The 21607-nt window shown below is 48.3% G+C and overlaps 7 protein-coding genes across 7 annotated transcripts; all 7 read right to left on the bottom strand.

The window, feature by feature from the left end:
* Positions 1-200: 200 nt before the first annotated feature.
* Positions 201-5114, bottom strand: FSST1_011421 (uncharacterized protein; the record flags this gene model as incomplete). The annotated part of the gene is made up of 1 exon (XM_083234552.1): positions 201-5114. The coding sequence occupies one exon, from the start codon at positions 5112-5114 to the stop codon at positions 201-203; it is 4914 nt and encodes a 1637-aa protein (XP_083081117.1).
* A 3929-nt stretch (positions 5115-9043) lies between these two features.
* FSST1_011420 (uncharacterized protein) lies at positions 9044-9463 on the bottom strand (the record flags this gene model as incomplete). The annotated part of the gene is made up of 1 exon (XM_083234551.1): positions 9044-9463. One exon carries the CDS (start codon positions 9461-9463, stop codon positions 9044-9046), a length of 420 nt encoding a protein of 139 aa, XP_083081116.1.
* A 1221-nt stretch (positions 9464-10684) lies between these two features.
* Positions 10685-12166, bottom strand: FSST1_011419 (fatty acid desaturase-domain-containing protein; the record flags this gene model as incomplete). Its single annotated transcript, XM_083234550.1, has 2 exons — positions 10685-11097; positions 11146-12166. 2 exons carry the CDS (start codon positions 12164-12166, stop codon positions 10685-10687), a joined length of 1434 nt encoding a protein of 477 aa, XP_083081115.1.
* A 3434-nt stretch (positions 12167-15600) lies between these two features.
* FSST1_011418 (uncharacterized protein) lies at positions 15601-15945 on the bottom strand (the record flags this gene model as incomplete). The annotated part of the gene is made up of 1 exon (XM_083234549.1): positions 15601-15945. The coding sequence occupies one exon, from the start codon at positions 15943-15945 to the stop codon at positions 15601-15603; it is 345 nt and encodes a 114-aa protein (XP_083081114.1).
* A 301-nt stretch (positions 15946-16246) lies between these two features.
* On the bottom strand, positions 16247-16837 carry FSST1_011417 (uncharacterized protein; the record flags this gene model as incomplete). Its single annotated transcript, XM_083234548.1, has 1 exon — positions 16247-16837. One exon carries the CDS (start codon positions 16835-16837, stop codon positions 16247-16249), a length of 591 nt encoding a protein of 196 aa, XP_083081113.1.
* An 826-nt stretch (positions 16838-17663) lies between these two features.
* Positions 17664-19487, bottom strand: FSST1_011416 (uncharacterized protein; the record flags this gene model as incomplete). The annotated part of the gene is made up of 2 exons (XM_083223738.1): positions 17664-19181; positions 19266-19487. The coding sequence occupies 2 exons, from the start codon at positions 19485-19487 to the stop codon at positions 17664-17666; spliced, it is 1740 nt and encodes a 579-aa protein (XP_083081112.1).
* Positions 19488-20127: 640 nt separating this feature from the next.
* Positions 20128-21237, bottom strand: FSST1_011415 (uncharacterized protein; the record flags this gene model as incomplete). Its single annotated transcript, XM_083234547.1, has 1 exon — positions 20128-21237. The coding sequence occupies one exon, from the start codon at positions 21235-21237 to the stop codon at positions 20128-20130; it is 1110 nt and encodes a 369-aa protein (XP_083081111.1).
* Between the last annotated feature and the right edge of the window lie 370 nt (positions 21238-21607).

Below are 21607 nucleotides of genomic sequence, written 5' to 3'. Positions count from 1 at the left end.
TTTATAGACGAGCATACTAGTTATATGAGCAAACAAACAAGTCACCATCAAAAGAAACATTTTGGTTGTGATACAAATAATATTAGAAATATGATATACAGTAGAATTGGATGTAAAATGCGACTCGAAATATTATGATAGAAATAAACGAATTCCTTGCGATAAGTATGCCATCATGATAGAGAATAAAAGCTAAACTCTTACAGCAAACTGCACAGTCCATCAACACACACACAAATACCCAGGGACGTGCATAAATCAAGGCCAACTACACAGTCTTGTCGCGTTTCGCAGGTAACCTCGTCGACACACGCACCTGCCTGGCACGTTTTCCCGCTGTCGCACTCCACATCTGATGTACAAGTGTCTATCTGGCTCGAGTCAGGGCCGCAGACGCCATTGAGACAGACACAAAGACCGGCCAGACACAGTGGGTTGACTGATAAGAGGCAGTCAGTAGCGTCGTCGCACAATCCATCGTTTCCGCTACCAGTGCTTGAAGTCGCTGCGCGACAGACGCCAGAAGAGCATGTCTCGCCTGCCACTGTGCAGTCAGAGTCACTAGAGCAGGATACAGAGTTATCGCCGCCTGTATCGCTTGAGCCACCAGTTGGGGCAGGTGTAGTGCCAGTCGTAATAGTGGCAAACCCAGTATTAGTGTTGGAAACTCGTTGGCAAAGCGCGTCGACACAAGCGAATATGCCCAAAACTCCAGCACCAAGCGATATAGCACACTCGTTATCGGAGGAACATTCGATGTCAACTGCATTGCTTGTAGAAGAAGCTCCGGTGGCCGAGGGAACAGCTCCTGTTGCTGTTGCAGTCTGTTGGCAAATGAGATCAATGCAAGCAAACACACCCAAGGCGTTAGCGCCGATAGCAGCTACACAGTCTGAATCTGTTGAGCAATCCACTTCACCAACAGTCGTGGGCTCGCTATCATTTCCTGTTTGTGAGGCTGACTGGCTTCCATCCGTGGAGCTTGCAGTGGGTTGAAGCTGACAAAGAAGGTCTACACAAGCGTAGATACCCAGTACAGACAGTCCAAGAGCGGCTGTACACTGACTGTCCGTTGTGCAGGAAACTTGTTGGTTCGTCCCGCTTGGATCCCCATCAGTTGATCCATCCCCACCATTTCCACTGTTGCTGGAACTGGGGTTGGCTAGAACGCACACCGCGTTCAGACAGATACACAAATTGAGTCCACCTAATAAGCATAATGATGTATCGGCAACACAGTCGTCATCTTCGTTGCAACTTGTGGTTTCAGTACCGTCAGTAGGTGTAGAACCATTTGTGTCCTGAATCTGAGAAGCCGTACTAGTTGCTGACACAGTGTTGCCGCCAGAAGCAGTTGCCAAAACGCAGACAGCATTAACACAAGCGCAAAGGTTCAATAGACCATCAAGACACAGTGCAGCATTTGCCACACAATCGGCATCTTCAGCACATGTTGTGACGTCTGTGCCATCTGTAGGCTCTGGATTGCCTGCGTCCTGCGTCTGGGAAGTTGTTGTAGAACTGCCAGACAATGAGGAAACGCCATCAGGGTCGGTGGTCTCGACACAGACACCATTTACACAACCACAAATGTTGACTCCAGCGACAACACAGAGATCAATATCGAGGATACAGTCGCTATCCTCTGAACATGGCGTCAGGGATCCGTCGGTGGGTGAAGAGCCAGGATCTGTGACTGTTGGGGACTGTCCGTTGGTTGGCTCAATATCGGTTGTCTCGGCTCCAGTTGTCTCAGCACCAGATGCTCCAGTGGTCTCAGCTTCTTGACCTGAGCTGCCAGAGGAACTCCTAACATCAGGGTCTGGTTGACAAATAGAATCGAGGCAAACACAAGCTGTATCAGAGAGTGCACATAGCCCGGCAGAAAGTCCAATACAATCCCCATCCACAGTACACGGGACAGAGCCAGTCTCGGAGGGTAGATTGCCGGTTGTGGTTGTCTGGCCTTCAGGATCTGTACCATCCACTGTAGAAGTAGGTAAAGACCCATCTGTTCCGGATTCCTGAGTTGGCAGCCCATCTCCATCGCTACTAGCTGCGGGTGAGGATTCTGAGCCACTGCTGTCGCTGTTGACTTCTGTAGTTGACGAGCCATTATCTCCAGAATCTCGACTTGATGGATTACCCTGAGGAACTCCAGTAAGTCCGGCACTAGTACTAGTGGCCTCTATTGATGACATCGTTGAAGTTGGATCGGGGTTGACAATAGGTGCACCTTCAGATAGGATTGAACTTTGTGGTAGGTCATCCGTGGGATCTGCTGTTCCAGAACCATCACCTGCGGATGGTGATGCACCATTCGACTCTACAGGACCAGAGTCTTCTTCTGTGCTAGATGGTTCCAAGTCACTTGTGTCAGAGTTGTCATCACCGCCTGAACCATTTCCTTGAGGTTCTCCGGTAAGGTTAGGCGGTGGTGCAGTCTGTGAGACACTACCTCCAGCGCCACCGTCTTCGGTGCTGTTGTCTCCAGGATCGTCTCCATCAGAACCATCACTCTGGGTTGAGCCAGTTCCTGAAGTAGTCGTACTGCTTGCGGGACCCGTACTAGCACCATCCGAAGTCGTGCTGCTAGCATCTGGATCATTGCTGTCTCCAGATCCAGAGCTATTCCCAGACGGTGAACCGGTGATAGGATCTGTACCAGAATTGTCACTAGTTCCATCATCGCCATCCCCAGAGTTAGCATCAGAGCCATCATCAGAGCCATCATCAGAACCCGAGCTTGATCCATTCCCAGCAGGTGAGCCAGTGACGGGGTCTGTTCCAGGATTGCCATCATTTCCATCCGAATCATCATCATCTCCCGTGTTAGAGCCGGCGCCGGATCCGTTACCAGCAGGTGAACCAGTTACTGGGTCAGTCCCAGAGTTGTTGCCATTTCCACCTGTTCCGCTGCCTGCACCAGATCCTGTGTCTGGCTCAGTACCAGCATTGCCGTCGCTGCTGCTGCCAGAACCCGAACCATTGCCTGACGGCGATCCTGTCAAGTCATCTCCCGAGTCTGAGCCTGAGTCCGAATTTGCTCCGGATCCGCTGCCGTCATTCGATCCGCTGCCGTCATTCGATCCGTTACCTGAGTTGCCACTGGCACCGCCATCAGAAGTAGACTCGTCGCCTGAACCATTTTCTGGAGTTGAATCAGTACCAGAGTTGGTTCCACTACCAGATCCATTGTCACTGTTTGATCCAGAGCCGTTCCCTGGTGATGAGGCAGTTCCGGAGCTTGGAGTGTCTCCTCCTGAGCCTTGACCTTGTCCGGTTTGCGACTCCGGGTCTGCAGAGACACCACTTCCTTGGCCCCCGCCTGGATTTGCATTGGCCCCTTCACCAGATGAAGCACCATCACCATTGGTGTTGGTGGTGTCACCGTTTGAACCAGGTACCTGGGGATTGGTAGTACCTCCAGAACCGGCATTACCGATAGCAACACAAGATCCATTCTGACACGTTTCTCCAGTGGCGCAAGACACGTTGTTGCAGCTAGCCAAAGCAGCGTTTGGTGTACATACATTTCCCAAGCAAATCTCGCCACTGCTACAGACGTCACCACCACAAGAGGATGGGTCGTCAAGTGCCACACAAGAGTTTTGTATGCAAGCGTAATTGAGTGGGCAGTTGACTCCTGATGCACCACAGTTCACTGGTCCTGTCGTGGCGACACACTCGTTGTTGATACAAGAAAAGCCTGGTTGGCACGCTGTCGCTTGGCGCTTCAGCAAGCGAAGAAGACGGCTGGACGAGGCACCGCAAGCAGAAGAGCTCTGGACACTAGAACATTGACTATTAATGCAGACAGAGTTTCCAGTGCATGCCGGAGTACAGGTAGAAGTGGGTGCATCTGGACTGTTTGCGCCATTCTGTCCTTGAGAGTCGCTCTGGCCGGAAGAGGCATCTTCATTCTGTCCATCATTTCCAGAACTAGAGTCAGAATTTGGATTGTTCGCACCCGTACCGCTATTGGAGCTTCCTTGCAGTCGAGCTGAAGTCGCTCCATCATCAGTGGACGAGTCTCCCGAATCGTCCCCGCTTGGGCTTTCGTTATCAGCAGAAGCTTCTGTCTGATTTGGGTCTCCGGTACTGCTACCGTTTCCACCACTCGTTCCTCCTTGAGAACTGTCGTCTGCATTCTGAGCTCCGCCAGGAGTACGTGCTCCAGGTCCTCCAGACCCAGAACCACAAGCGACTCTTGGAGTGTTTGTTTGGTCAATCAAATTGCTGATGCATTGGCCAGAGACGCAAATCTGGCCGCCCTTGCAAGGTGATGAGCTACTGCCACATTGTGAGGAGTCAATCGAGACGGACAGGGGTAAACATGTGTCTTTTGAGCAGTATGAACCAGGATCACAGCCTTGTGTAGAAGAACCGCAACTCTTGGTTTCAGCCTCAGTGGTGATGTTCAACGATTGGCATTGCCCAGAAATACAAAGTTGACCGGCGGTGCAGTTCTTCGAAGCACCTTGACCACAATTGTATGTATCGGCAGAGATGGAGATTTGGCGACAGAAGCCACCACGACATGAAGCGCCGAAGGGACATTCGCTAGTCCTTTTACAGGACTGGACCTTGGTTCCGAGGATAAAGGGGACACAGGTACCATCAAGACACCAGTTTCCAGAGCTGCAGGTTTGGTTGGAAGCCCCGCAAGACGTTGGATCTGAGCCGATGTCGATCTTTTGGCATACATCGTTGACGCACAGTGATCCTGGGTCACATTCTGTGCTATTGCTACCGCAACGACGAGAGTTGGTCGTCAACTCGATAGGCGCACAGTTGCCACTATCACACCATTGACCAGGTTGACAGTCTGCGGAACAGTTCTGTGGGCTTGGTCCAAGATCAAGGGAGTAACATCCACCGGCAACACAAAGCTGCCCAGGTTCGCAGGAGTTGTTACGCTTTCCGCAGTTGTAAGGGTCGAGTTCAATAGTGACAGTGTTGCAAGTCCCCCAGCTGCACACGCCCGGTAGAGGACAGCCTCCGGCATATAGCATGCCAGTACGCTGGGCATCACATGGGGCAGAATGGGTTGGTGTTGGAGTGATGGTAAGAATTGCAGCCACTGTGGCTCGCCAGCTCATTCTATGAGCCATGTTTGAATTGGTTATTAGAGTTGGTATTGATCGACCTGATGATCCGGGGTAACGATGAGATGATCCTCATGATATATAGTTGAGTCTTTCCTTATACCGAGGAACATTCGACCTTGCTTGGCATCATGACATCCCCGTCACAGTAACTAGCATGTCGTCATACCTCCATAAGTTCGAGGATAATCTGTGTAAGGCTTCAGCTGCATTGAGTAGAAGTTTAATCGGACCCAACTTTGCCAACAGTTTCTGATAGATCATAACTTGTCACATCAGAGGCAGCCACCAGCGCAGAAATTGTCAAGTCACGTTCCTGGATACAGTCCACCGAGTCCGTCTGCGCTCATGGTTGTGTAGGTCAAGGGAACGTTGGTAATAACCTCAACCACTGTCCCGTTTAGGATGCGGGTCTTTCTCCCTATTGGATTTCGATTAAACCTTGACCACTTCCGATACCATATCCACATAGCTTAAGCTATCTTCATTCTTGGTGCCCACTCAATAAACAAATCCAATCCTCCTTGTTGGCCGCAAATAAGCCTTTGAAGCTCGCTTTGACGGCATGATGATCTGGGGAGACACCTGTAGATCCTTGAAAAACAATTATCTGGCGTCGATCGCCATGGTTAAGGAATGTTTTAGTTGCAGGATAGCTCAAAGTATGTGGCTAGTTTGTGTCTAGATTCCAAACGTTTGCTGTCAATTAATTTGGGGGAAATGCTGTTTTCAGTGGGAAGACGGGTAGGCTAATGCTGCAAGCGACACGGTTGTGGGGTTATGATTGCGGCCCGGTTTGATTCAAAGGATATTGACATTGTGAAGTTGCTTCTTTCTCGATTGCTTAGAGTGAAGATGCTTGTAGTCGTTATCCAGGCGTACCTGAATGTCACACATGCCATGCACCAATGTCATACAGAACACACATAATTGGCCACATCCATGGTTGAACTGAGTTACTCTAGAGTCCCGCTCAGTCGTGCATCCGCAGCTGAAAAGTGACCATCTTGACAGTATAACGATATGCAACCTTCTTCACCCAACTAGGTTTGGAACGACATCAACGGCTTTGGGTCAGTATGAACAAAGTCTTGACTTGAGCACCCCATTAGTTTAACGGCGTCCTTGGCATTGCTGCTAGCGAAAGGGGAAGAATGGGTGACGGGAAACCTGCCTATTCATCTGAGACGTACAGTGATCAGGTTCTTGACACAATCTAATCTCTTCTTTGTTTGATTTACTATCGTCACAGATACAAAAATTCGCATTATGTCAAATACAGCAGGTGAGAATCCACCTCGTCCCAAATATACCGTCTTGGAGTCCAGTTGTGTTTACATAAACTCGTCACATACAGCCCTATCAACGATTCTGATGTCATTTCCTTTGACACCTTTTCCGGATCTTGTTCCCGGTGGCTTAGGCTTGGCGCAGCCTCGAATCAGGGGTCTACATTTCTCTCTCCTCGGAAAGCATCGCTCAGATGGGACCGTCGCATACGATAACCTGGTCATTAATACGACGTGATACCTCATTTAGCCTTTGGTTTCCAACATTGTCCAGCGGATGGCTGCTATGGGAATCAACATAGTCGATCCATGCCTTGCAGAAAGGAACAAGGCTAGGTCAACGTGGTCGATCAAACTTTACACATTACCCCACAGGCACATTAGTTTGATGGGCAGGCACAACAAGGTGCTCAAGAAAATCTGAAAATCTGATCATCAATTTGACTAGTCATATTCCCCAAAACGCCATTGCCGTCTTAAGAATAGCCCAAGAGCCTCATGAAAAGATACGGGACTCCCCACGTCATCTCCTACCGTTCTCCTACAAGATCGTCAGGACCATGTGATATTTCTCTTTTGATTTTATTATGGACCCTACCAAATGTACGGAATTTTTCGTCCGTACATCATCTCTAGCGTTGTTGAATGGCGCATACAAAGCTAGGGGAAGTTCCAGTGCCCACCAGGTATTCGGTCAACCATAAGACGTTTCCGAATATCTGACTTGCTCATGATGTCTAGTTCATAGTTACTTGTGATACACTACCTGTTCGGAAACAAGAGAGTCCGTTGTTGTCGCCTGTCAAGCATATCCACGAAACAGTGACTGGAATTCAATGACGTACCTTGAACTGGCTCGTTGAGCCAACGTTGACCAAATATCAGGATATATCAAGGCACATTCGTTTTAAGCCTAGTGTTGTTTCCGGGTTCATGGTTAACCGCAAGTCTAAAGACATTTTTAGCAGGACGTCAGACTTTCGGAGCCGTTCCTCCAACGCACCCGTCAATCTACACTACATCCCATCGTTACGTGTGCTAACACAGGCTCGAGAGAGCTGGCACTTTCAAGTAAAGGGTTGAGTACACCACGCTGGATGAATATTGACAAGTAAGAAGGGGGTAGCGGACTGGCATTGGTAATGATATCAAGGTCAATCAAGGAGATGCATTGTTTCCTCATTATCGCTAGAAGCAGAGGCTGTGATATCAGATGTACAATTGGGTTGGAAGGGATAGTGAGAATTCATGAATGCCCGTTTCTTGCATACTTCCTTGAACATGCAATAGCACAATGACTTAGTTTTGAGCATCATGATTGAGATAAGCATTTGCTTTGAGAGTTGAGAATACTCAACCTAAAGAACTGATACATCCCGGGTTGTAAGGATTTAAGTTCCTTATGTGGTCTTTTGTTTCTGAGCTATTCAGGGGCACAGGAAATCAAAGTCAGCGCGATATATGTCAGGATGGCAAGTTACCAATCTCAGTTAACATCATACCACAAATACACTGCAACAAGAGAATCCCTAATCGCTTTGCTTCGACGCGTGTTTAGATCTCATCTACAGTTATGTGTGCGCACAATGCTGATTGTGTCAACTATCACCTTATGGCTGTAACTTCAACATAAGCTCAGTAATGTTACCCGTCCAAATGCGCTGCACATCAGGACGATCTCCATGATGACCTAAAAATGATTGGAGAGAATATTGATGTCGTCCAGTGACCTGGAAATCCCAACAGTTCCATGTTGTTGGTTCTGTCGCTTGAATCACATTCCAGGAGATTGGCCTGAACTGCTCAATACCAGAATGACATCACAGCTAATTGAGATTTGCAAACATAGAAACCATGCCAAAATTCTTTCACGGCATGTAAACAGCCAGCGGAACTATCATGAAACAATAGGAAGAAAAAGTTCACTCTAGATGTAGAGTAAGAAAAGACAAAAAGAATCTCCGGTGCGGGGAATCGAACCCCGCTCGCCGCGGATTTTCATTAATGAAAACGCGGTATGCTAACCGATACACCACACCGGATGTTTGATGGAGTATTTGTTGCAATTAGCCTGTATATTGTTGCCTCCCCCCAATACTTGTCATGCTGTCATCCCATAGTTTTGTCTTGTCATCACGTTTAACTTCATACGCATAACTCTATCACTCTGTGCCTATACCTACTTATAACAAATTAACACACTCTTCCATCAGCGAAGTAGCTACCGAACAATACAAAACAGATATGTTCAAGTGCACCTTGAGTGCGCCTTCGCTTTTTGTGTCTTGTGGGTTCGAACCCCCCAGGAATACCCAAGACAATCTCGACTGGTAGGTCGGCCTATACTACTTAGATCACACTTCATATTATTTATTTTTTATCTTTGATGCCAACTCTTTTATTTTCCAATAGTCTATGGATAAATCATATCGACCTCCCTTCCTGCTTGGTCTACCACAATCAACTTCAGAATGGGGTTTCAGAAACACCGATATGAGTTTCGTGAATCATTAATCTCGGTGGCTAGATAACTATTATTGCAGCTTGTTCATTTTTCCCGGCCCTTGACCTGATATCGCCATAACAGTGCCAACGGTGCTTGCGAGTAACAGTTATGAAAGTATTGGAATCGTCATCTCGCTTCATTCAGCAAACCCTGTAGAACCTTCTTCGTTCCACACGCATAACAGCCTCGACATGAATCGCAAAGAGCGAATACACCAAGTCATCATCTTCCAAGACCTCGTTCGAGTTCTCTGGACTTTTCGTGTTTTCAGAGGTCTTGGTGTCGTCCGAAGTCTCGGTATCCTCCAAGGTCTTGGTATCAGTTGATATTTTAGCCTTCTTTGCAGGACCAGCGCTTTTGCAACTATTCCTCCTCTTCAAACTATTTTCTGTGACTTTGGGCTCCGTAGTAGTGTCGTTCGGGATGGTGGGCTTGTCTGGAGGTGCAGAATGTTCTGGGACTATAGCATCCCTTGTCGCGATCGGGCTTTCTATCCTCAGTTGTGACGTTCTGGTATCGTTGTGGTTTGAAGTGTCACCACTTTCCGAAGGTATAAACATCATAGAAGGCGTACAATATACCGTGCGTAGGTGTCAAGGTTGTACAGCCCAATGAAGGTATCTTTGGTTGGAGCTGGCGTTTGTGGTTCGTCGGAGTTTTGGGTTCGTCGGGTTTTTGGGTTGTAGGAATAAGGAAAGAAAACAAGTCGGAGATTATTAGAGGTCTGGGAATTTGTAAATAATCACGATATAATTTAATTGTATACTCAAAACTAATCTCCATGCACGATGTTATATAGAGTTATGCTATAAAACTCTATATTAATGCATAGTTGCTCTAGACAGAGAATAACCGCCATACATGGTAATTACATACAATATCACAACGAGCATCTCATTCCCTCATCTTGAGGTTCTCACAAGGCTTTCAACAAGAGATGGAGAGATGTCTTCAGTATGAGTAGTCAACGAATAGTAAAGGAATAATCAGTTTGAACCATGATATAGTATTTCATTTTGATAGAGACCTAGTTATTGTGGGGTAACTTGATGATTGTGGCACATTGAGTTTTTGACACTGCCAGCCTTGCAGATAAAAACTATAAGTGAGTTAGCAAGGCTGGGACTTCAGTAATAATAAGCAGTTCATAGATATGTGTGTAAATTTAATTGATTAATTGGTCCCGTCCAAGTCAAATGTAAGAGTCAAATTCTCGATTTTTTAGGACCATGGTCATTCTTAGTAGTCTTGGACTCTACCGTGTCCAGCACCACAAGGCGATCTGCATACATCTGAATGCCCTCAAAAATATCCTTGAGCGCCACCCGGAGAGCTTCTCATGCAGACCCATAAAACTCCAAATCCGTTGATACAAACATCAATACGAAATTACAGTACGAAATCATTTGTCAAATGCATACCATGGAAGTCGGTTATGGAGCACGTGTTGTTCTTTCCCCGCAATCTGATCATGGAGCACTTACCAGATCCGAGCATCCCGTAGCCAAACACAACCTTCCAAAAACAAAGCACATCACAACGCAATAACGGAAGCGAATATCCAAGAAATAATGGTTTGCTCTTTTCCTCGAGTGTTGCCTCGTCTATCTTTGCTCTATTGCTACTCAATCTTCAATGCTAATGTCAAAATTATTTTTCATCCACCACCTCTGCCCCGCCATACCCACGACGAGACCTCCCCGTAAACGGAAAACCAACTTGGAACAATCAACGCTCAAACATTCAGATATTCCATGACAGATCCAATGCCGTAACACCACTTAAGCAACTGGCTTGATGACAGCAGGGGCAGTGCCAACCTTGTTGCGGTTGCGGAAGAACAGAACACCCTTGCCAGCACCCTCGGCTTCAGCACTGGGCTCAACCCACTGGCACATACGGGCGCTGCGGTACATGGCACGAATGAAACCACGGGGGCCATCCTGGACGTCGGCACGGTAGTGCTTGCCCATGACAGGCTTGATAGCCTCGGTAGCCTCGTCGGCGTTGTAGAAGGGAATGCTGCTAACGTAGTGGTGGAGGACGTGAGTCTCGATGATACCGTGGAGAAGGTGTCGGCCGATGAAACCCATCTCACGATCGATGGTGGCAGCGGCACCGCGGACAAAGTTCCACTCGTCGTTGGTGTAATGGGGAAGAGTAGGGTCGGTGTGCTGGAGGAAAGTAATGGCAACTATAAAGGTTAGTACTTGTCGTCAAAATGGAATGGATGAAAGCTTACCGAGCCAGTGGTTGACCCAAAGGTAGGGAACGAAGTACCAGATGGCCATGTTGTAGAAGCCAAACTTCTGGACGAGAAAGTACAGAGCGGTACCCATCAGGCCGATACCAATATCGCTCAGGACGATGAGCTTGGCATCGCTGTGCTCGTAAAGAGGGCTGCGGGGATCGAAGTGGTTGACACCGCCACCGATACCGTTGTGCTTACCCTTACCACGGCCCTCCTTCTGACGCTCGTGGTAGTTGTGGCCAGTAACATTGGTCATGAGGTAGTTGGGCCAGCCGACGAGCTGCTGGAGAACAAGCATGATCAGAGTAAAGGCGGGAGTCTCCTCAGTGAGGTGAGCAAGCTCGTGGGTCATCTTGCCGAGACGAGTAGCCTGCTGCTCGCGAGTTCGGGGAACAAAGACCATGTCACGCTCCATGTTTCCGGTAGCCTTGTGGTGCTTTCGGTGGGAGATTTGCCAGCTGAAGTAGGGGACGAGAAGAGAAGAGTGGAGAACCCAGCCGGTGATGTCGTTGATGAGGCGAGAGTCGGAGAAAGCACCGTGGCCACACTCGTGAGCAATGACCCAAATACCGGTGGCGAAAAGACCCTGGAGAATGGTGTAGACGGCCCAGAGACCAGCGCGGGCGGGAGTGCTGGGGATGTACTCGGGGGTCACATAGTTGTGCCAGATGCTAAAGGTGGTAGCAAGGAGGACAATGTCGCGAAGGATGTATCCGTATCCCTTGAGGGCGGAGCGCTTGAAGCAGTGCTTGGGAATGGCATTGTAGATTTCCTTGATGGTGAAGTCGGGAACCTCGAACTTGTTGCCGTAGGTGTCAAGCATAACACCATATTCGGCCTTGGGCTTGGCAATGTCGACCTCGGAGAGAGATGAGAGCGAGGTGGAAGAGGCCGAGTGGCGGGGAGAGTCTGAAGGAGAGACAGCAGCAGACTCGGTGTCCGTCACGGTGGTGGAGGTGACGGTGCGTCTAAGAGCAGGGTTCTGCTTAGGCAGAGCCGAAGTTGACGCCATTTTGAAGGAAGGTATACGGCCGACAAAAGAGAAAGTCGAGATGCCGAATGCAAACTGATCAAGAGGAAAGAAGAGGGGAGGTGAGAAAGAAAGAGTTTCGAGATGGCCAACGGGGGGCTGAAGTTTTAAAGCAACTGTCCTACGTGGATGCTTGTTCGGCAACGTTTTGTTGGGGGGGGAGCCCACCTAAAAAAGGGCAGGTGTAAGTACTTGCCGCAGGCGGGACAGCGGACGAGGAACCTAACCTCTCAGAGTAGCGGCAACACAAAGCAGAGGTGGCGGCGAATGCGGGCAAATAACCAAAGGTGGAACGATAATGGACAGGTATGTTCCTCTCAGTTGATACTATCGTTGTTTGTTATGTCTACAGCGCCGCTTTTCTCTCCTGTCTCTGGCGAAAAGATCGACAATCCTCAGATGAGACAGAGGTAGGTTTATGCAATGAGCGATAAGCGAAAGTTTGCCAACTAGGATTCTACAATCAACTCTCACTCTTTCAAACAGTTATTCAATACAAGAACTCTTCAACTGTAAACATCTTCCAACTGCATGCAGATACAATCGCTTCAGAACGAAGCAGAAAAATAGATGCCCCAATCTGAATCACTAACTAAAAAAAACCCGTACCCCAGGAAAATGCGCTAGAAAATGGGTCCTGGTTTAACCCACCCCTGAAAGTGGCAATGGCTCCCATGTACCGAAGCAGAAGCATCCCGACGGGATAGCCGTCTCATTAGTGGGTGCTTATTCGCTGTCGGGCTGTGTCTTGGTTTTACGACAGCTGGCCGTTCTGTGTCTCGAATTTTGCTGCAGGTTGAGTTGGCTTAGGGATTTTTGCATATGGTGGCTGGCTGAATCGCCAAGTCTACACTTGCACGGGACATTTTCACAGGTATCTATTCTCCAATTAAGCTTCTCAGTTACGGTCATCAGATAAGATGGCTTCCCTGATGGTGTCTACAAGACCTCTTTCCCATCATACCGTTAGTCTCAATCCATGCATCCGTGCTACAATGCAGAATGGGGTTATCAAAACTCAGACTGTCCCCAAGTCTGGCCGATTCTGGAACAGAGAGCGCGCAATATAACGTTTAGACGTCGCCTCCAAAGTTTTGAGCCTCTGCCATCAATGGACAGTCAATGTGACGAATACCAATACTTCAGCCTCGAGCAGTGATTCAGGTCTTCACACCGCCTGAAGAATGGATCTACTCCCACTAACGGGACCTGTCCGACAGCAACAAGATTGGCTTATCACGCTGGACTGTACTGCACTGTATAGCCGACAGATACACAAAACTGGTGGGTGAAACACAAACGCAGCAACGCCTCTTGTGATAGCAATTGATGGCGTCGAATTAGAGCGTTCAACCGAAACGAGCCTCACAATCCCAAAGTACATCCATACAAACTCGAATGTCGCCCCTCTTCACAAAGTCCAAATCGGGGGTTCCAGTTGGAAGCTCGTGCGGGTCCAAAGTGGACTCCAATTGCTTAGGGCTGGAGATCATCGACATGTGAATCAAGTCATGAAAAAATCCCTTGGGAGGTGGTCTAAACGGGGGGAACCGGGAGAAGACGTCGACGTCGACGTCGACCACAAGCACCACATCTTAGCGGCCCAGACCTGACAAGACAGGGCTCCCTTGGCTCCCTTCTAGATCGTGGCTGGCTTTTTTTTGTTGACGATGCGATGTGAATTGAATCCCAGACGATTGGCTATGAAAAGGCGGGAGAAAAGCTCAGACAACGGACAAGGGAGATAAATCTGGTTAATTGTTTCCACCCCGGCACCGTTGTGGGGAAGAGAGAGTTTGATGGCATTGGCAAGATGTTGTTGAAGTTATCGCCTCTGTGTGAAGTATTGGCATGGCTATTATTTGGTGGCTGCAAAGCAACGCATCATGGATGAACGATATTGTATCTATCGACATGTGAAAGTCTATGTACTCTATAGATATTTGGTCATGAACCGAGGTGTGTGTATGAATGGTCAGCTCGTGCTAAGATAACCTTATGTCTACGGAACCGTCATCCGCAGCACAGTACAGAGTACATGATTGCATCGCCACTTGTCAAAGGCCAAGTTTGAGTCTACAGACAAACCTGGGGAATTAATAGGATGCGGCGCAGCAGAGAAAAATATCTGTCACAACTGCATTACCGAACAAATCCGCAAATACCTGATGTACTGCTTTAACCGAAGCTCAATGGTTGTCAGCCAAATCATGTATGGCGCAGTTCAAGCTTTCATGATATGAAACTCGGGGATATTTCTCCGACTTGTTTTCCTTCAGTGGGGAAAAAGAAAAAAGGAAAAAAAGAATCGGATGTTCCGAATACAGTGCACGTTCACTTCATCGAAAGGTCCTTATCGATCCATGTCAATTGGAAGGAAAGAAGATGGATTTTTTTTTACTTCCGTTCTGTTGGGAATTTTGTTGAGTTCAAGGCGGGACCCCTTGTCTTGGCATCGGCGTCCAGGGTCAAAGAAGAAGTGGAGACGTTGAAGGATGAAGTTGGTTCCTAACTAGTTGGATGGATGGATAGACGTAAACAGGGAAGGTGAAGGATATGGTCCTGTTCGTTATTTTTTTAGATCTTATCCTGCTTGATACTTGAGCATTATACTAAATGCCTTGATTATTTTCATTGTTCGGTCATCAATGCAATCGATAGAAAATATCATGGACTGTTTTATCGACTCGCCTCTTGTTCTAGGGTCCAGATGCCCCACGTGTCTTGCCCGCTAGCGGCTCTTTTCCGTGGTTCGCGGCTCTGGGCTTTGGATTTTTAGTTGTTTAAATCCTTGAAAGACCCCCGAACCCCGCTATTGGATCTTTCCATGACCCCTCCTTTTTGGAGTCAATTCAACTTGAAAGCATGGAACAATACAGTCACTAATACCAAATGCCATTAATCAAGACAGGAATTGGTACACTCTTTTCATGGAAAGACTTGGACATGATGCAGTAGTATGGTTCCAATCAATTACAATAGCTCAAGTTGATTCTTCTACCAGTAACAAATGTCCTTCTCCCCCCAACATTTAATGATCCCCAATCCTTCACCTCGAGTCAGATCATGATCGTTCGATCTCGAATATTCGTCGGTTCCAAATATCATCTTGAAAACAAGGGTCCCAAGTTCTTCCAACGTCGTGGCCATTCGATGCCATCTAGCTCAAATATTCTTTTGAACAGCTCGTGTGAAAATTCTCAATCCATGTCAACGAGCAACCATGCTCTTGCGCGTACCCAGCCCGTTACCCGTAGACTATCCATATTAACAGCCAGGTCCTCCACCTCCAAATCACCATCTCAGGTTTTAGTTCTTCTTCTCAACCATATCCTGGACTTTCTTAATTTGACGAAGAAGAGACATGTTCTGTTGCTGGATAGACATTCCTTCGAATTCTGCCGTGGTCTCGCGCATTACTCTAGGAGGGGGTCTATAACTGTCGGTCTCTTGATGTCGACCGCCTTGGTAATAATCTTGATGTCTCCTTTCACGATACTGATCCTGGTACCGAGGGCCGTTCCTCCTCCAAGGGGGTGACAGTGATGGGAGCGGGGGTCGGCGAAAAGGTGGCGAGCGTGGATGGCGGGTTTCTTTGCCTCTAGGTGTATCTCCCGCTGGAGGCAGGTTGTGGTGGTTGTCAAGACGTGGTCGCTTTGACTGGTCATACGGCACAGTGTTTGTTGTTTTTCCTCCTTCAAGGCCAGAGCTTCCAGTGCTGCGAATGGGGGGCTCCAGATCCTTTCTCTTCCTCGAAGCATCTTCTTCTCTTCCAGATTTTTGCGTAGAAGAGCCACTTAATTGAGACTCGGGTTTCTCCAGACGCTGTATCATGTTTGTACTGGATGTTGACGGCGGCAGGACTATCTGGGGGCCTGAAAACGCTGTTCGTGCTGGAGGAGCAGAAGTAGTTGCTGGAACAGAAGTCCCATTCGAACAAGGAGTGAAGCCAACATGCTCTCGTGTGCCTGCTGTAGGCTCAGTCGGACCCGCCAAGAACTGCGAAGTCGCGGCAAAGTATCCGCGGTATATCTGAGAGAAACGCTGCGCAAAGATCAAGTTCTACTGGTCTATGAGGGTCTCCAGTTCAGGTTGTGACTGCGATACGGACGGGAGTCGGTTCTCTCTCATGTAGGATCGGCGAGCTTGGCACCAATACTCGACAGCTCGGTTCACCTCTTTCCATTCTTTGAATTTTCCTTTTGTAAGTAGTATTAGATCTAGCATCTCCAGTACCCGCCCCCAAAAGGGCTCTTGGTCTGCGTGAGGCGCGGGCGGCATTGCCAGATATCGACTCTTGAGAGACATGCAGATCTCCAGCACTTTGATCTTGAGATTATTGCTATAAGATGATCTTTCAGTGTCGTTGCTTGTTCGAGAGCCCAAGGACGCGGGGCCGACAGTGACTCCTGCACGGGGCGGGTCAACGGGATTATCGCTAGAAAACATAGGAAGAGGTTGTGAGTTATATGTGAATGTCTTTCTCCATGAAGTTTCTCTTGGTCTGTTTTGTTCACGCGATGCCTTGGGGGCATTCGCGGGAAAACGAGACGGCGTCGTGGACGATTTAGAAGCCGGTGAACAGCTCAAGTCAATAACCTTGGTTGGCGGTTCTTTCTCCCCTTTTCTATCCTTCTTTCCCGGTTTTTCCATGGTGGGATGATTAATTCGGAGCGTGAATGGGTAGTCCCGGTGAAGATATGTGACAGGCCGAAATAAAATTGAGAATGATGAATGCTTTATGCGAGTGGTCGGTTTGTCCGTGTGTTATTGTAAGGTGAAAGGCTGCTGAGTGGGTGGGGAGTTGTTTGCCTTGGTTAGTAGGTAGCTGTACCTAGGCAACGGAGAGATTGGCCTGCAAGTTTTAGGAGAAAATAACCCCAAGGACTTTTATCCGAATATAGTAGACTGGCCTAATAATTTTGTATCTTGTGCTTCCAGCGGCCAGCTTTCCTTATCCCCTGAGGGTTTACATTCGATGGTCACTGTTTGGCAGTGCCTCGCCACGGGCAGCAAAAGCCTCTTAGATGTCTAGGAAATAGAATATCAAGGCAGTCTGTGCAGGTTTTAGCACTTATCGTTTTATTGCTCCAGACTAGCCTTAACATTGGCTATTATCCCATCGTATAACAGTACTCAATATAGGAATCATTTGACAAGGCCGCGATCAATATAGCACTCAACATTAGACACAATTATATTAACAACTAAAATAGAAAGCTTGGCCATCGTTCCTACGACAGCATATAATATGTAAACCTAGCAGTCTATTTGAATGGTCTGCATTTATGCATAAACAGCTTCTCAATACTGACTTCTCAAAGTTTATCTGTTCACTCTACTATTATCCTCCAGCACCTCACCCCAACACATTATAATACCAGAATGCCTAAGAGTACTTTCCAAATACTCTGCGTCGTCGATCCATCCAAACCAACGCTTCCCAAAGTTGCAGTCTGGAACAATGCCCCCAACATGGCTATCCTTCCTTTCCTCTGGACATTTTGAACAGCAACAGGAGCTTCTCGGGTGTATCCATGGCCTCAAAATCTGCCGTCGTCTCTCGGAAGCGGGTGGGTAACGTACTCTCGCGCCGTGCCCGTTCAACCTTTCGTGTGCTACGAGACGCGCTTTGCTTAGAGGTAAAAGGGCTTGTGGTAGCAGTTGGATCGGGAGTCACGAACAGACCGGGCGACTCTCCAAATAGCGGTACTGGAGGCTTAGAGGTAGCACCAGCATTGCCAGAGATGTCTTTTGTTACCATGGATCTTCTCACTGCTGGGCTAGGAGTTGGACTATGAACCAGAGAAGGCTGTCTTCTGGAGGGACTCGGTTGTGTTGCCGGAGATGACTGTCGTCCCAGACTTGAACTGAACATCTCCTCTAGTGATGGGAAATACGAAGACATGGACGACGCTGGGCTGGCTGTAAATCCAGGCGAGTGTTTGACTGTGCAGCGTCTCTTGCTGTCTTCTTTGGTCGGTGTCGGTGTCGTCTCCAATGGCCTCTTCTTGTCGTTGGATATCTTCCCTAGTTCACATCTTCCGTCCAGAGTCTCTTCTAGATCGTTTAGCGTGCTCGGTGTTTCAGGGAGACCACAGGCTTGTCGAGAATCATGAGAGCCATCATTTGGTATATTTGTATACCCATCCAAAGGACTTAGCACACGACTATGCACTTCTCTCTCCGATGCGGCAGACCGGCAATACTCCTTATATCGTTTCTCGTATCTTTTCAGTTGGTTCACGGTTGTGGGCGTCGTAACTGGGGTAAGACACTCGATGGAAGGCAAGATTTCGTCTTCCTCATCGACATCATCCGGATCGTCGTGATAGTCGGAATCGTCATCATCCGGAATCGTGACAACATCTTCGTCACCTATCTCCAGTTCTTCTTCCTCGACACACTCTCGCTCAGTCATGGCCAAGTCTTGGATTTCCACTTGAGTGTTCTCCCCGACAGTGATTTGATCTAGGTGCTCGCGAAGGCGTTTCTCTATTCCTGGCTCCAAGTCCATCGCCAACGACATAACAGCTTCAGTTTTTCGTATCATTGGCGTGTTCTTGGCCGTAGACTTTATTCTGTGCTGAAGGAATTCAACGTAAGCGTGGTAAACCTCTGTCGAACTGTCCGCCTTAAGCAGTGGAGGGCGAGTCAAAGACTCCAATTCAGTCTTTCGTTCCTCCAACATAGCTTCCATATGTTCCGAAACTTTTACTTCGATGAGAAACGTGACCTTCTCCTGCATTGCAGGCCAAATAACACTCTCAAAATCCGGTGTTGGAGGTTGGGAATGGACTGTGGGAGGCTTGGGCTTAGGTTGCGCAGTCTTTTGCTTCTTCGACCGACTTTCTTGTCGTTTGGTCTTGTTTCTGTTGGCCTCGATCGATACGGTAGGCTTCTCGACCACGGGAGGATATTTAGGGATCATAGCAAGGGGTCTATGTTCGACAGGATGAACATCACCTCGCTGCACATTTCGCCGATCAAGATTAAACTTGAGAAGTTAGTGGATGCTGGAATGTGTCGCAAACTCGCCAAACTAAGCTATGATAAATTGAATGACACATCTTTGACTCACCTGGCAGATGTTGTCCCTCGTAGCTTGAGGAGGAGTTTGATCATCTCCTACGGGTGAAGGGGTGCCGGTAGCTAGGTAGCGACCCATCCAAAAGTAGCTATCTTCTCTGGCTTGGCGGCTTCTCGGAGTAGGCGAAGTTCCAAAGTTAGTGAAGCTCCGGTATCTAAACTTAGGAGAACCCTCGGTCGCCTTCCTTTTGGAGGGTGACTTTGGAGTTCTCATATTAGACAAACTGAGAAAGGGAGCGTAGTCGAATGAGATAACGAGACATGACAAGTCGGCGAAGCGTGAGAATTCTATTTGAACAGAAGGGGAAAGGCGAGAAGAGTCTTCATCGGCCAAAATATGCAAGGTGAGTGGATGTAGGAGTTGAAGAGTCTCAGGTGGTGGATTGTTTGCAGTGCAAGGCAGCCGGTAGTGATTGATAGCCTAGACTTGGCTAAAAATCAGTGAATAACAGAATAGGGCAATGCAAAAGGCATAACTAAAGCACCTAATAATTCAAGGCAGATTAGCTCATTGATTCTGTTCTTTTTGGTTTGAGCAACCAAATTATCCAGGCTTGACGATAGCGACTGAACTGATGGAAATAAAGAACTCGGCTTAATCCACACATCAGTATTAAACATATTCAGATATAAAACTTCTTCTCTTTGCTAATCATTGCAATTCTTTCATTTTCTCTTTATTTATGTCGTCCACCAAACATGATGCCATCAAGCTGCACATGAGATATGATGCTATAACAAAACTTTACAAGGTTCTAGCAAAATATACCCAGCATAGCATGCCTCCAATCTTCTTTTTCTTAGTCCATCGCTCATAACACCATCACGAACAAGATAAACGCCATACTCAATCATTACCAAGATACCAGTGCCCCGTCGGTATCGATCACAGACTTCAGTCGCTGCGGCATAAAGTTGACCCACATGTTGAGCCGTTCCATGTCAAAGGTTGCCCACGCGTCGCGTACCATCTTCTGAAGCGTCTCGTCTTCCCAGTCCTTGGGTGGTTCCATCGTCCACTGCTTGTTCACGGGCCAGAGGCTGTCGAGAGGGCTAAGGTCGGGGCTGTCGCCGCAGTTGTAGTAGTATCGCAGATTGTGCTCGTCCTTCCACTGCTGAACCAAGTTGACCTTGCTCGCAGCGCCGTGGGCAAAGGCCTCGCAGTCCTCCTCGAGAATAAAACTCTGCGGGCCGGTGCTGTTGAGCCATGGCTTGACTGTCTTTTCGAGGATGTGGTCCTTGTACTCCTGCATGGTCATGACACCAGTGCAGTTGGGGCTGGTTGAATCTTCGTAGAAGACGGTGTCGCTCTTGAATCCATAGCCCACGGCAACCCAGGCATGAGCCTTTCGCAAGTCGCGTGGCCAATCAGCCTCGGGTTTGGTGGTGCAACTTTCGCAAACTCGCTCGCCGGGACGGGGAATAAGGCGCATCTTTCCATCAAGGCCAAATCCAAAGTGCAGCTCAATACTGAATCGAACAGCTCTCCAATCTTCAGGTTGCGGGTACGCCTCCAGCATGCGCCGGGCATACTCAACTCGCTTCTCACGAGCCTTCTTGTGCACCCAGGTGCGTGGGCATAGCAGACATCGTCGGTAGCCCAGCGTACCCATGGTCCTGTGCAGAGTCCTTGGGTTCACGTCCACCTCGACACCAGCCTCTTTGGCGAGACCGTGCCAGTTCAAGTTTACGTTGACATAATTGTCGTCCCACAAGATCTTTTCCATCTTTTGCTGATCGTCTTCGGAGATCTTGAGTGGTCTTCCACGCGTCTCCTCCCATTCGGGATCATTGCGCTTGGACGCGGGGACACTCAGCGCGGCATAACCCTGAGAACGAGACAGGTCAAAGTGCCTGAAGATGGCTGACTTGTTGACGGGGAGGCCTTGAGACTCGAGGTACGAGATGGTGCCTCGAACCATGGCCTTCTTGGGGGTGTCCCCATGCTTATATCCGGCTGGCATCTTGAACGAGTGTCGTGTCGCGTCGCCCCAGTCTAGGATGCTTTTTTCGCGGTGTAAGTGGGTGGAGAGAATGACTGGGACGGTGGTGATTGAATGTTTTTGTCTGCTCTCGTTGATTGCGCGGTACGTGGTGAGGGGTCAAAAGTTGGCGGTGATCACGTGGCATTTCATTCGTGTCACCTTGGAGGTTGGTGCTTACCCAGGGTAGGACGACTTGGGATAGTCACTTCCCACATTGTCACGACATGTTTGTTTTGGAATGTATCTACTATTTACACAAACTTTTCAACAGATCTCCTGTCTGAAGGAGCAACAGCATTATGTTGTCAAGGCGAGTGCTGATGCTCTGTTAGCCTCTTGAAATATGCCC

The sequence above is a fragment of the Fusarium sambucinum genome, chromosome III (genome assembly GCF_050947815.1).
Source record: "Fusarium sambucinum isolate potato_lamoka chromosome III, whole genome shotgun sequence".
Taxonomy (NCBI): Eukaryota; Fungi; Ascomycota; class Sordariomycetes; order Hypocreales; family Nectriaceae; genus Fusarium; species Fusarium sambucinum.
This window is presented reverse-complemented; position numbering and strand designations above follow the sequence as displayed.